The sequence below is a fragment of the Centruroides sculpturatus genome, unplaced genomic scaffold, assembly GCF_000671375.1.
Source record: "Centruroides sculpturatus isolate CEXI.00-Female unplaced genomic scaffold, Cexi_2.0 scaffold1026, whole genome shotgun sequence".
Lineage (NCBI taxonomy): Eukaryota > Metazoa > Arthropoda > Arachnida > Scorpiones > Buthidae > Centruroides > Centruroides sculpturatus.
Genome location: NW_019385283.1, coordinates 68,381 through 84,819, shown reverse-complemented (window position 1 = coordinate 84,819; position 16,439 = coordinate 68,381). Strand labels below are relative to the sequence as shown.

The 16,439-nt window shown below is 27.6% G+C and overlaps 1 protein-coding gene across 1 annotated transcript; it reads right to left on the bottom strand.

Moving 5' to 3' along the window:
• Positions 1-4,106: 4,106 nt before the first annotated feature.
• Positions 4,107-16,011, bottom strand: LOC111637160 (fibroblast growth factor receptor substrate 2-like). The gene is made up of 3 exons (XM_023382584.1): positions 15,660-16,011; positions 5,898-5,973; positions 4,107-5,824 (listed from the first exon to the last, which is right to left on the bottom strand). Exons 2-3 carry the CDS (start codon positions 5,952-5,954, stop codon positions 4,493-4,495), a joined length of 1,389 nt encoding a protein of 462 aa, XP_023238352.1. The 5' UTR covers positions 5,955-5,973; positions 15,660-16,011; the 3' UTR covers positions 4,107-4,492.
• Positions 16,012-16,439: the final 428 nt, after the last annotated feature.

Genomic DNA, 16,439 nt, shown 5'->3' with positions numbered 1-16,439 from the left:
TTCAGTTGTAATCCAAAATATTGTTAAAATCATGTATTAATATTGTTAATTTTTTAAAATTCTTAGCAATTTTTTCTAAGTTTCCACGTATGTGTGATGTAGGATCTTCATTTAGTTCAATATATTGATGTGAAGTGACTAAATTAGTTTTAATGTTTTCATATTTTTGATTATCCATTATAACAATTTGTGTTGATTTATCAGCGGGGACAATAATTAATTGGTTATCAGTTAGGAACCTTTTAACTTATGTTATTTGATTATTGAATTTAGCATAATTGAGTTTATTTTTATTGTTAATTTTATTATTTGTTATAATATTTTTAAGGTTAGTTCTCAGTTGCTCTTGTTGATCGGTTTGTAGTTTACTTAATATGTATTCTAAGTTAACTATAGATCAAAACAGTTTCAAAATTTTTGATAAAAATCATGGGAATTATTAAGCTTTAAATTTTGTGAACAAAATCGTTTCCACTCCACATACCATCATCCATACAAACAGAAAATCCTCGAAATTTTTTTTGCATCTCTAGACTTTTCAAGGTCTTGAGTCCAAAAATGTAAAAATGTTCCCATAGTTTTCCTGTGTTATATATAACAGAACAGGAAAAGTAAAACGCATGTTTTACCACCATCTTCACGCGATAAACGTTCAATACGCAAGCCAAACTACAGTATACACATCTCCAAGTTTAGTTCACACTAAGCGCGATTCGCTAGCGAAAGCGAAAAACAAAGCGAATAACCGGTCAAACATGACTCGTTTGACGGGTTATTCCCTCTGTTTTTCGCTTTCGCCAGCGAATCGCACTCAGTGTGAACTAAACTTAATTAAAGGGCCCTCTTTTCGAAGCAAAAAGTTCAAAATGCGATAGCTTTTCCTTTATCTCGTAAGCAACGCAAATATATACCAGCGTACGTGATCTATAGATTGTGGTGACAACATAGCGACCAACATAGTTTAATGCTTTGTTAACCTATTCAAATTACTTTTTGCTTTTAATAAATTATCTTCATAGTCTACAATAAGTTACCGGCCTGGAAAAACTGGAAGAAATTTTGGACAAGCCGTTAACAAAACTAATCAGGGAATAACTTTTTTAAAAATTGCGTTGAGTTCAGCCAATAAAATTTTTCGTGCATATAAAAATTACACGCAATTATGATCAAAATAATACATTTACCAGAAATGCTATATTTAAAATAGTTTTATGACGCACACTAAATTTTTGTAATGAAATATTGTACTTAGTAGTTACTTCATTTTATTAATAATCATACAATCCGTCATCTTTGACAGGCAAATTTACTAGTACAGTATTATATATTAAGTATCTAACAGTAACTTCTATCTTCGTTTCTTTCGAATAAAGCTAAAAGTAATTGTTTTTAGAGCCTTAAATCTAGCTACAAACAAGACGAACTTGCAACATGCTTTATCTCTTGCTTGTCGTGTGTTGTAAACTCCGCCTACTCGGATGTAAAGGTCGGGTATATTGTAAAGTTTGCCACACGGATATGTCAGATCCTGTCCCTCACTACGCGATTTCTCCATTGTGGGCTTGGCCTAATCCATGCCATGGTAAGAGAGCCTGGAAAAAAGGCAGTCTTAGTCTAGCCCACAGGGCACAAATTAAAAAGAAATTTTTAAAAATTCAATATGTAAATTCCCGTTAATACATATTTAAATTTTAATTTATCCATTATTTAAAGTAATTTGTAAGTCAAAGTATTACGTGGGTGACTACTTAATGATTCGCAGAATCGAATTTCTTGAATTTTTTATGCATTTCCGTGGTCGTAATTGGTCTTAATTTATGCGAATCTTTCAGCGCCAGGCTGAAGAACGTTTCCTCCGTATAAATACCGATCGCGTCAATTCCAATAACTAGATGCGAAAAGTTTATTAGAATAGTAATGTAACACATTTTTGAAACTTCATTGAAGATAAATTAATATTACTATCAGTTAAATTTTCCTATCATTGAACAGACATTTCCAAAGTTCTGTTGATATAAAGTTACTATTTGAAATAAAATAGATTTCATTTCACATCAGTCAGAATCCAGAGTGAAATTCTGTTATTAAGTGCAATCATCATTCATTTTGACTATTTATGTAATTTTAACACCGAAAATCCTTTTAATTTTATACGATACAGAAATTATTCTACAGCTTATTAATACGTTAATTATTGAAAGAATCATTTTATATTTTAACTTGTTCAAATTATCTCATGTTAAACTTTTATTAGTAAAATATCGTTTTGTATTTTACTTCAAAAAAATTTTTCTGTTGAGCTTTTAATTCTGAAAACAATTCGTATTAATCTCCCATTTAAAATTCTAAACTAAATCCTTTTCAACTATACATTTATAAAAATCAAAACATTGACTACAGCATTTCACTTAATGTTCTAAATAAATCATATAAAATTGAAAATCAATAATATTTTATTGAAATAAATGTTTATTTTAACTAAAAGCAATTACTATTTTATTGTAAATGATATTTACAATGCAGTACATCTTCAAATTGAAACATTGATGCACAATAAAATAAATTTAGCCTTGCTAATTTTAACAGGAAGAAAAAGTTATATATACACAATAATGGAAAATATTCTAGGAAGGATGTATAGAGATATATTGGCAAACTTAAAATACATTTATTCTACTAAGAAATAAATAAATACATATTTATAAAAAAATAAGTTGATAAATATCAATGAACTTGAAGTTCCGAAGATGATCACCAATAAGAAAATGTAATTCTTACTGATACAAAAATGACTACAAAAATACTTCTGCAGAATTCAAGGGGCCACTTCTACATGCTATCTCTGCATTAAATCATATATTTTTATTGTAAAAATTTAAACTAAGAATTATATAAAAGACTAGAAACTAGTGACTGCTTTTACAAGCTCTTAAACCAAACTGAGGTACTGTGCAAAATTTAGTATAATTTGCACCCTAAAAAGTTTTTTACACCATTCTTTTCAAATTTAATATTCTTAAGACTAGAATATTCACTATTTAATTTTAAATTCTTAATAGATGAACAGCTATTATGCTTGGGCTTAATTTTTCTATTGGTTTTGGCCACTGTATCTGTAGAAAAATTGCACAGGATTTCAATAAAGATTAATTTATAACCAAAATGGTGGTTTATATCTGTCAACAGAACACTGGCATAACAGATTTCCATTATATACCGTATTTACTTGTGTATAAGACGATCTCACATATAGAACGAGGTGTGACTTTAAAGATCAAAATTTAAAAAAATTAGATTTATTTTGTTTAATCACAAAAAATATCAAATGCACGTAAATGCACACATCATTCTGCAAAAATTACTGGCATTTTAAACTTTAAGGAAAAATCTTGTAAAATAGACAACTTAATTTGTTCATGTAAAGCTGGACAATCGGGAACCTTTCTTGCCATTTCTTAACAGTCGAATCCACTCTCCATCGATTACACTTATGAGTTTTTCCGAATAATCATCTGTTTTAACATGAAAATGGATTAAAACTTATATCGGGCTCCCATGTGATTTTGAAATTTGAATTTGGAATTCAATTCCAAAGCTTTGCTTTTCCTAATGCTACTCACCTTTACTCCTGACAATACACAACAATTCAAACGACCCATATAAAATACTTTTGTTTTTATACTTACAAGAGGCGAATACTACATAGTTCACAAAAATTATTGAAAAAACACAAAGAATCTTTCACTCACATATAGGATAACCTGGGTTTTTGAAGCAGTGAAAAATGAATATAAACCTCGTCTTATATGCGAATAAATACAGTACATTATTCATTTAATAAATTTTGATAAGAATTTTTAACAGGGTAAAAGTTTGCTCAGTGTATTTGTAATTGTAGCATGTAAATGAGATTTATTAATCTAGTTTAAATTTATGAACATTTATTTGTATATATTTACTGTCTCGAGATATTGTATGTTGTGTGAAAATGGGGTTTTAAGCTAAATACACTTTGATATGAAAGGTCCATTTATACACAATATTGCACAATGTTGGAATTTGNATTTATATTTATATAACAAATAAGATTTAAACTTGATAACAAGCATTTTTAAATAATATAATAATGGGGTTCTGACTTAGCTGCACTTTTCTTTGGTTAATGCATGACTAAATTGTTTTGGTAATGTTCTTTCTATGAATAATTTTTACATACAAATAGATGTTGCTGTTTTAATTCTATTTGGCTAAGCATTGAATGCTCTCTAAAAGATCAAAAATACAATTTGATGTATTTCTACCTATGAATTAGCATAGAAAAAATGTAGACTGCGATATTTATAATTCAATATGATTCACAATCTTCTAACATAATGATAAATTCTTAAGAAATTTAATTAGTTATTTTTTTTGAGTTAAATTATCACAATAACAAGAACTGACCAGCAATTCAAACCTCAGCACCATATTAAGCACCTTTTTGATTTAATTTTCAAGAGAGGGGTATGGTACCATTGTGGCGAGTCTTTCTGACACTGTCGTCATTACACAAGTAAGGATTAGAAGAATTTGACAGGGCTGCAGTTTTATCAAAGTCTATGGTGGCATAACCTTCAGGTGTTTGATGGGGAGAGCAAGGAGGAAATGTCATGCTTGTGGAAGAAATTGGAGACACAACTTGTTCTTTACCATCTGTCGAATGATCCAAATCAAGCACAATGTAATTTACTTGTTGTAAATCACCCATTGCATCTGTTAAATCTGAACTTGTATTGGGAACTGATGCATTTAAATTAGCATAAAAGTGAACAACAGGACTCTTCAATTGATTGCTAGGTAATGTAACTGTTGCATTATCTATAACCTGACAACTTGGAGTTGCAATATTTTTATTTACTGTCATAGTGCTTGATTTTTCAGGTTTCACATTGACATAGAAATGCTGTTTGACTGACTGTTCTTGTTTGAGTAAGTCATCTAATTTTGCATAGTTTGTGTTTAAATCGACACAACTCATACAATGTAGACAACAATTATCTGAAGGACATATTCTCGCAGAAGGGAAAACGTTATCTGATGATGACATGCACAGTGAAGTATTTACATTACTTCTTTGTAAAGAATTATTGTGGTTGCATTTTTTCTGTGCATTTTCAGTGATGACAGATGAGTTTACATACTGATGACTTAAATTAACATTAGACTGAGGATCTTTAGAAGTTGTATTTGCAAAAACAGTTTCATTTGCATAATGAGAATTTGCATTTTGATTGCAAATCCGGCAGTCGGCTTGAACAGTTGTAGTAGATTCCACAGCAGTTCCAGATGGAAAACTGACAAACCCATTCATTGAATTACTTCCAGTTTGTGAATGGGAAACCATTACAGAACTGTTGTTACTAGTTATAGGTTCCAAATAACCATCCATATCAACTGATGGTGTCTGATTAGCAACGTTGCCGTTAATACCACTATTAGAAGCAACATTCACAGAATTTGTCAAGTTGTTATGAATATCTTCTGTATTAGAAGAAGAAACAGTAAAACTCCCTCCATTTCCCCCACCAGAATTTTGTATGCATTCTTGAAGCACATTGAATAAAGCTTCTGCCCGACGACATTTAAAAGCATAAATTCCTGGTCCAGTTGGACATCTTCGTCCACTTTCAAAAGAGAACAGTTCTGCATCAAAGCCATATCTCCTAAGACTTCTTAAAGGCCAATGAATTGGAGTTTTCCCTTTCTGTCGAAGAATCAGATCAACCTCAGTCACTTCTATTTTACCAGGATTTATATGCCTTCCAAGATCATTTACATTCCACACCTAATAAAAAATATTAGCAATTAAATTTAATTGTTAAGCATTTTTTAAAAAAATTTATAAAATCAATACATACATGAAATACTCTTGGATTGGAATTTTCCAATTCTCCTTTTGTAAACATGCACCCCATTCTATACAGAATAACACCTCTGAAAACAAATTAATTTTTGTAATGACAATGATATATTTTATTATATTTATTAATCATTACATGCAAATAAAAAATAATGCAATTAAATTTAAAAATCAGTTTAAATAAAACTAATAAAACGTTAAAAAAAACAAAGAAAAAGATCATCATCATAGCTCATGCCATAGATATAGAAACATTAAATAATATTCATGGTTTTGACCTTCCTTTTTATACCATTCTTCCTCTAAGATTCAAAACAGACAGTTATTCAAAATAGTATCATTATCTACCTCTTCTCTTGATGTACAGTACTTTAAAGAGCAAAATTCCTTTTAATACTTTTTACTTATAGTTAGTTTTCCAATTATTAAAGAAAACAATTTTATTAACAGTTTACACTTTTATCACAACAGTAAAAATCTAAAGAATCATGAATGTTATTGATGTTTTTGTAATAATGAAAATGAATGTTAAAGACATTTTTTAAAAATTTTAAAAGTATGAAAAATTTTTTGCATTTATAAATATAAATAATGCATTCTGTAAAATTTTCTATAAAGTAGAATTGACATGAATATATTTAGACATGGACAGTTTTATTTAATATTTTCCATAAATTTAATAAATTTTCACCAATAATTCAAAAGAAAAAGCAGGGATACTTATAAGAAAGCAGTTATTGCTGTGTTGATTTGCAGAGCATATATCTTGTATCTTCTACAGATCAGATTTTGAGTAAAGAAATAATAATGTGGGCAATTATTGATTCTGAGTACTCAATTTTCCTAATCTTGCTTTAATTGTAATGTAGAAAAGCCAAAACATAGAAAACTTGACAAGTTTTAACAAATGCAATGCCGCAAAGAGGCTGTCACAAATTTCATACAAGATGGAGGTCTGCCTCATATTGCAAAACGAATGCAACAGCTGTTACAAGATCATTTCACAAAAGAATAATTAGTCATTTTCCCCCAATGGCATGGCTATCATATCATATGATCTTATACTATATGATTATCAGATCTGGGGTCCATCAAAGCCAATATCTATTAAAGAAGTATGTCTAACCTAATTGTTTTAAACTAAATTTAGCATTGAAACTAATATCTCAAATACTATAGTAGAGCTAACAGTGACTTATTACACTGCTACTAGTAATATCAAAATGACACTTCTATCAACAGAATGCAACTTTATTACTGGTATGCATTTCAATACTCAAGACCCTCATCAGCCATACCGAATGCATACCAATAATAAAGTTGCATTCTGATGATAGAAGTGTCATTTTCATGTTACTAGTAGCAGTGTTATTTCTACCACTAAGGTGACCTTCTTTTTTAAGTTCTGTTCTCCCTCGAAAAGTGTTCTCCTACATGTCCTCCTTTTCGATATTTGAAGACTAATCTGTAAATCTCCATATTCGATTGATGCCAAGCCGATCCATTGTATGTGATGTGTTTGTATTTAATGCAATGATTCATCAAGGCTTGGTACAGTGCGACAAGATGTGATTATGAGACATATGTGCTCCGCACAAAAGACTTTGAGAGAGCGCGCTGTGTGGAACTGGCTTTGTTTACTTCTTACTGAAATATTACACAGCACATATACATGCAATAGATATTATGGTGTATTATTGTTGCAATGAATAAATGTTTCTTTTATTATGATATTTTTTCCTTCAATTTATTTGTGTCCTCCTTTTCATTGTAAAATACTTGGTCACCTTACTCGTACAGTATTTGAAATATTAGTTTCAACAATTTTCAAGACAAGAAGTTCTTTTACAATAAATTTAGCATGTGGAACATTTCTTCAGATGTGTTGCATTCTGCAGTTCAGCATACCATGTGTATGAAATACATGGACTTTCTGACTCAAAAAAATGATAATCTCTTTGAAGCTTAACTGCAATGTCAGTAATATCTCCAATGTCATGAATAAATGATGAATGACTTTCAGGCTGTGATAATTTGAAATTACATTTTGAATTTATATTTATTTCTTTTTGTGGTCCTCTGTATGATGTTTTGTTTTAGAGTGACATATTCTCACCTATCAGCACATTTTGGAACTAAATTTTTTTTCACATTATCCTTCTCTCCTAGTTTTAAATAGTATACATACAAATTTTGGTACTTTTCTGCTTATTAAACTACAAAATGCTCTACTTTACTTTAACTACCTGACATGTATATATTTGAATATCTTTTAAGATATTCAAATATACCATATGATCATGTTAAAAGATAATTCAGTTTTTGACATTAATATTCAAAACTGTATATATAGATGACAAAGACTTATTTTACAACTAATAAAATAATATATAAATACATCATTAAATAATGTAAAGTTGTTTTTATCAAACTGAATGAAATATAAACTAGGTAATTTGATATTAAACTGTTTGGAACAAAATTATATTCAGAGGGGTACAAAAGTAGGTATGCAGATGATTACAAAGTTAAGATTATTAAATAATTTTAAACTCACAATAAATATGATAAGAGTTTCCTATAATCTAATTTCTATACTCAAACACACTTTGGCATAGTTCTTTATTGTCAACAACATATATTTTCATACATATACATGTATACATACAAATTACTCATCAACAGTGCATGGTTTTCATGAAATATTTTGATAACATCCCAAAGAATAAGTCCATTGAGGTAAGAGGTCTGATGATTGTGGTGGCCATTCAATTGGCCTTAGTTGATCTATCATAAATAAGGAATATAAATAATAAAAAGGCAATAAATAATGAAGAATGCTGTATTAAACATCTGTATTTCTCAGACTAAAACTCCAAACCTACTCTGTAAACCTACTCCAAGGTAGGTATACAGTTTGAATCTGAGAAATATAGATATTTAGTGCATATTCTTCCTTATTTATTTTATATATTTTTATAAAAATGTATTGAATAAATTATATTAATTCAATACACTATATTAAAGTCATTCAACATATCAATTAAACAAAAAGATGTTAATTAAATAGATGGTGCTAGATATTATACTTTCCAAACTTATATTAGACATGTTCAAATTAATTTACAAAAAATGAGAAAATAGAATTTAAAATGTTTAATATAATTAATAATATAAAATATTGGTATAACAACTGTAGCATTTGAGATTTATTATTTACCATATTTACTCGCATAAAAGACGAGGTGTGACTTTAAAGATCAAAATAAAGAAAATTAGATTTATTAACACAATTCTAATTTTATTTCATTTAATCATAAGTAAAATATCAAATGAACGTAAATACACACATTGTTCCACAAAACTTACTGACATTTTAAACTTTAAGGAAAAATCTTGTAAAATAGACAACTTAATTTGTTCATGTAAAGCAGGACAATTGGAATCTTTTTTTTGCCAATTCTTAACAGTCAAATCCACTCTTCATCAATTAAACTTACGAGTTTCTCCAAATTCTGATTTCCAAATAATCATCTGTTTTCAGGTGGAAATGGATTAAAACTTATATCAGGTTCCCATGTGATTTTGGAATTTCAATCTGTAATTCAATTCAAAAGCTTTGCTTTTCTTATTGCCCATCATCTTTACTCCTGACAATATACAAGAACAATTCAAACGACCCAGATAAAATACTTATGTTTTTAAATACAAGAGGGTAAGCATAAGGTAAAAAATGTGAATACACAGTTCACAAAAATTATTTGCAAAAATGCAAAGAATCTTTCAGTCACGCATATAGGACAACCTAGGAATTTGAAACTATGACAAATGAATAAAAACCTTGTCTTATATGCAAGTAAATAAGGTATTACAATCCTCCAAAATTTAAAATTTATAAAATCTCATTTTGTAAATTAATCTGAACATTGTCTAAAATAAATTAGGAAAGTATTATCCAGCACTATTTATTTATTAATTAGCTTCTTTTGTTCATTCCATCATACATTCTATTCTGTTATACATTTCTGAATAAGATCTTTAACTTGAGGATGATTGCTAAAAGCTATTGAAAATGTTCGTTTTTTCCACCATTGTGTTTCACAAGCTAGATTTTTGGTTATTTAAGTGTTTCTTTTGTTTAATTGCCACTGTGAATGATATTAATTTATCTTTAATTACACTGTATTAATATAAATGTATTAGATAATTTTTTTTATAACAATAAAAATAATTTGATATTTCATGTAATAATAAATTACTAAAATTTATTATTTGGCTAAAAGATTTAATAAATTGCAACTTAACATTCAATTTATATATTTAGCAGCATCAGCATGAATCAATCTACAGGAAAAAACCCACAAAGAAAAGGAACTAAAAAATATAGAAATTGATATTATAAATCAATAATGAGTAGTTTGTGAAAAATATAATGCCCAAGACAAAGTACATTGAGTTCAGATTGCCATATAATGATTTTCTGTTAGTGATATCATAAAATAAAAACTGAAAAATTAACATCTCATCTATTACAATGACTTACTAATCCAAAACACCCTGTCCTAATCTAATAAGCAAGTTTTACTAAATGAAACAAATTTTAAAATATTCTATAGATTTACTATATTCTTATTATTCCAAAAATATTTTATTATTCACAAGAAATTAAATATTTTATTATAATAAGGTTATTCAGATGTTGGAGAAATTTCAGATATTATAAATGCTCCTCTACTGATTAGATATTAGTGTTTTGAATTTAAAATTTGTAAATTTTGCAGACAATCTTCTATAAATCATCTTAGCATATCACACTGCTTTAATTTTAAATAAGAAAAAATTTTTGAAGTTAAAAAAGTATTTAAACTGAATATATAATATTTATAATATAAAAAAACAAGAATATATTTATACAGATGTTTAGAAAAAAGATTATTTAAAATCATATCTGAATAACTAAATTATATAAAATACTCAGCATAATCTTGTTCTTTTTTCAGAATGGTAATTGTAATCAGATAAAATCAGTTAAAGATATTTTATAAAATATTAGTTATTACTTTCTGATTACATAATGTTTCAACTATGCATGTTTGTTTTCATTTTTGTGTATTGAAATAAAAAAATATATATATTCATGTTTTGTAAAAATACATATTATTGAAAGCATCTTTGATCATTCCAATCATACACAAGTAACATTTCTGAACTTTTCTTTATGATACATAATTTAAACAAATAAAATATACAATCCTATTGGAAAAAATGTCATTTTCCACAAGATAACATCTTTTGTCATCTAGTGTAAAAAATCAAGAATGACTTTTTGAAAAAATCTAATTTTTTAAACTATCATACATTACATTTCACATTTAAAATGTAATTTTATTAGATATTGAGTTACTTATCTTCATATTCTATTTTAAATTCTTTATTCCTAGAAGTTAACTTATTTAAAATTTTAAAAATTTTTATATTTTTATGTTATTTCTATGCCTGTGTATCAGACTCAGATATAGAGATTTACTTTGATAGAGCTCACCTACATCAAAATGCATCACCATTGCATCTAAAATATCCAGAGATTCTTGAGATATACAGGGGTATTTCTAGAGGAACAGCTATCGACAGCTATTAACTCCTATGTCGCATGCATGGAGGGCAGTATTTGAGTGCATTTAGTAACTATGTAATGTTTTGTAAACAGTTCTGGCTTAGTATATATATATATTATATTATTATATATCAACACTCAAGTTGTTTTGAAGTATATTTTATTCCAACTTTTTGTTATTTATAAGCATTTAACCTTTTTGTATATGTTGTTTTCTTTTGTAATCGTTTTTATGTTATAATTTATTACTGCATTCCTGTGCATGCAATGTTTGTACACAATGAATGTTATTTAAATTCTGTTTCTAATTTGCATTCTACCAGTACTATTCTACCAGTACTACTGAACCTGAGGATGGCCTTTATAAAGGTTGAAAATGTCTGTTCTTTAATAAATGTTTTTATTCTTCTCCGAGGATTTTAGGTTTGGAAGTGTTGTCATATTACATACATCCAATTCAGAGGTTAGGGTTTCTACATTAATATGTCTGCACTGGACAAACTCTACAGGAAAGCTGTTGTTCGTTTAAGACACATCAATTCCAAATTGGATTTTCTGCTTTATTGCCATTCCCTGGGTATATTTCCAGCATCTATTATGAAAATTATACTACCATTTAAATGCTCATTGTTGCTACCTACCATCAAAAAGTATACATCTTTGTAAATCAATTCATTTAGGAAAGAGATGGAAATATTCAATCATTAAGGAAATCATTGCGTTGGAACATTGCTTGTTTGAAATTGACCCAGCATAATATCACAATTATATATAAATNAATTGAACTGAAAATAAAATAATAAAACTTTAATTAATTAAAAAAATTTAATTAAATTAAGCTAATATTAATTTCTATTTATTTAATATATATGCAAGATATATAGAAAGTCAAATATTAAGTTTCAAAATTTAAAGACTAATAATTCCAAATTAATTTATAAGTTTCATTAAATTATGTTTCTATCACCAATAAAAAACATTTTCTAGATATGAAAAAAATAAGCATCCAAATTTTCACTTCTTAAGAATACTTATATTTATAACCTGAAGCAATTTTTAAAACGTTTTATTTCAAATTTTGTTTAAAACATTTAAAAAAGTAAAAAAAAAAAATGTTGTTTACTTTTAATAATCTCATTCTATTCAATATATCATACAATAATCTTCATTGAGATATCAACTTTATTCAGTAATTAACTTATTAACTGAACCAATAACTGATAAGTATAAAATTTAAGCAAAAAAAGTTTGCGAGAAAACAATGGGATTCAGAAGCATATTCAGATTAGATATAAACTGTTTAAGTAATACCTAATAGAATGTTTTAATAATCAATAAACTTTCAGATGATGAAATATTTTATATTATTATTTATCATTCTTTAGAATGTTGTCAAGTTTGGATTATCACAAATATAAATGTAAATTTAAACTAACATTACAGTGATACACATAAACATAATTATAAAACAAATAATATTTATATCAAAAATGCAAGTATTTATAGTTACCTGTATATCAAATTATTAAATATTTTAACAATAAATATTTCATAATCAAACTTCTTGGAAAAAATTAAATGCACAAGGCAGCTCAATTAAAAGCAAATAGAAAAACACCCACTACAAAAGGAAATTGCTAAGAAAATCCACAAAAAAGATGTAATGAAGCTTGATTCCCCTTACATTTTGGAAGTTTGAATTCTTTTGTTGGATGCTGAATGTTTGTCACTCATCACTGATTGCTGCACTATGGATGTTGATGGAGGTCTGGCTACTTGCCAATTTAAAATAAGAGGAAAAAACCACTAGTCTAGTCTGCATTTTGTTGTCCTAAGGGGTCAAAATATTATTTGTAAAGAGTAAAATATATTAGAGTCATTAAGTTAATTTACCAGTAAATTGTATTGAAAAGTCAGAGACATAAACAACACTATTATGACTTTATACCATAACAATTTATAAAGTTGTTTAAGTTAAACTCCAATGATAAATAAAGAAAACAAGCATTACTAACTTAAAAATTTATTACTTAAAAAAAATTCATAGTGATTTATTGATAGACTATACATGCAACAACTAATGATATTTCAATTATCTTTGAATAAAATCTAGACATTTTAAAGAATTTATCACAAATCAACATTTAAAATGTAAAATATTAAATAAATTTTATATATAAATAAAACTTTTAATCTTGAAGTAAATTGTAATTTATTATCCAATTTCCAAATATAGTTAACAAGCTAAAAGATTTGGCCTCTTTTGTGCTCTCTGAGTGGTNAAAAAAAAAAAAAAAAAAAAAAAAAAAAAAAAAAAAAAAAAAAAAAAAAAAGTCAGAATATAAAAAAATGAATAATACATAATTGTTAATCTAATTTAAATTATTATAATTAAATTGTATAGATTATATGCAGCTGTTTTCAATTGTGGGTGTTTCTAGAATATGAGCAATAACAATTTTCTTAGAAAATATTGATTTGCAATAGCATTTGGCAGAGAGGAAAATCTATTACAAAACATATCAAATGCAGTAATTAAATAGAAAAGCCATTAAAACTTGAAAATAAACCTACAAATATACATTTTAATATTTTGTATTTAAGATTCTTTAACTTTTTTATTTAATAATTAATTTTTTGTATAAATATATAAAACAAATTCTCATTTTTTGGTTAACTTATATAAAATAAATCACATATTAATAAAAAAAAACATTGTTTACTTAAATGAGAACTACTTCAGAATAAATATTTTTTTTTATGGATAGACCATTTTTTTGATAACAACTTTTAAATATATATAAACATACATTTTTTTTAATATATAATACAAATCAGCTATATATTGTTCCAACTTAATAACATTCAGAAATAAGAAAATCTTTAGTTATAATTAAAAAATAGTAGAATCTAAAACTACGTTCTTAAACTGCAATGTAAAATGAACAATCAATTCTACTTTAGTAAACAACATGACACTTTGTTGATATATTTCTGGAAACTGCCAATACTGTATTTTAAATACATTTAATAAATCAATTTCGAATAATAATTAATCTTTAAAATACAGTAGAGTTCCACTAGTCCAAATGCATTTTGGTTGGCGGAGAGGAAATTTTTTTAGCTGGAAAAATATACGTGTTTTTTTTTTGTATTTTCCAGTTGAATTTATATGGTATTAATGGTACAGAAAGTTTTAGAATACCACAACAACAACAAAAAACTTGTATTTTATTGTAGTACTGTACAAAATTAATAAATTAGTGTTTGACATGGCCTATTAAAACAGCAGATCTATACAATACTTGCATACAAAAACAGAAACAAAAGTCATCGACCGCATCGGATCTATAAAAACGAGACCCATCTTACCGCGGCTTATGCATTATTTCAATTATTTGGCTAATCCAAACGGGGGCTCAGTCCCAATTAGTTTGGACAAGAGGGACTCTACCGTAGTGCAATAACTTTTCTAAAATCATTTGAAATACCGCATGCAAAAAATTAATATAAACAGATATTTTTCAATCGTTTTAAGATTATTAATACCACAGATTGTACTTAAACACATCAATCGGCAATCTTCTACAACCTAAATACAATGAAATATATTCTAACATATAATTCAAATTTAAACACAAATAATTGAATTATCAACTCCTTTCCTGTGTTGATATAAACATCTTCCTTTCATTCTCAACTGTCTGTAGACTTATATATGTTAAATAGGTTATAATAAAGCTTTTATAAAATTCAAAACTTACATAAACAAGCATGTGAAAACAAAAGAAAATAATAATAAGAGAAAAGAACGTACCATTTTCAATGAAGATGCAATAGATTAAATGGAAACGTAATACAATACTGATGTGTGACGTATGATTAGTAAAAGAATAGGATTAAAATGCACAAACGGCAGCAATTTCGATGGTGAAGGAAATGTTCAACAAATGTCAAAATGGGTGAACAACATCATAAACCGATAAGAAGACGATAAAGTATGATGAAACGGCTCAGTCCAATATAACTTTATCAGCATATATTAAATAATTAATGCAAAACATATCGAAATTTTAAGTGCAAAAGATTATAAACAAAAGTGGAAAAAATAGGCCTAAATGAAGGCTTAAGTTTCTCACAACTTACTTTAACTTTTCCCATAATAAAATCGGATGTGTTCAATAATCGATGTTCATGAAGATCTTCTTAAATGTTCGACGATGAAAATCTTGCGCCGTATTTTTGTACGTGAAGCGGAACGATCGAAAACTATAACTAAACTAGAAATATCGCAGACGTTAATTACAGCATCCCTGAACATCCGACTCGTACTAAAAGCGAAGATAGATGGCGCCACACGTTCTCGCCAGCTTCTCAGAATATTCACCCGTTTCTAAGAAACGATTAGGGAATTAGGGAAGAATTCGGGGAATTCTTCGAGTACGGAAAGGAAATTTTCGGATAAAGTCCCCAAAGGGAAATTTATTTCGCTAAAACGGTTTTCGGTACTTAAATCTTAATATAGAGTATAATATATTTTCTAATTGGTTTAATCTGCTACGAATTCAAATCAATAGTTACAAGTTGGTGTCTAACTCGATAGTCGAGTGGTTAAGGTGTCGGCCTGTTGCTCTAAAATTTACAGTAAGTTTCCATTGACCGTCTCAGTGGGTTAGACCCTGTCATTTACCATCCGGCGGCCCTCTTAAAAGTTCTTCTTAGTGCTTACCGAGTGATAAAAACAAATGAAACTTATTTTATGGATTCGGATTAACCTCTGCATGGTTAATTTGGGGAACAAAAAACTAAAGTCGTAGGTTCAACTTCTGCGTTTTATTCCAGAAAATCACGACGATGGATCGTTTTCGGACCTGGAGAATAGATGTAAAAAAACTAAGTGATTTTCAAGTGTGTATATTACGTACG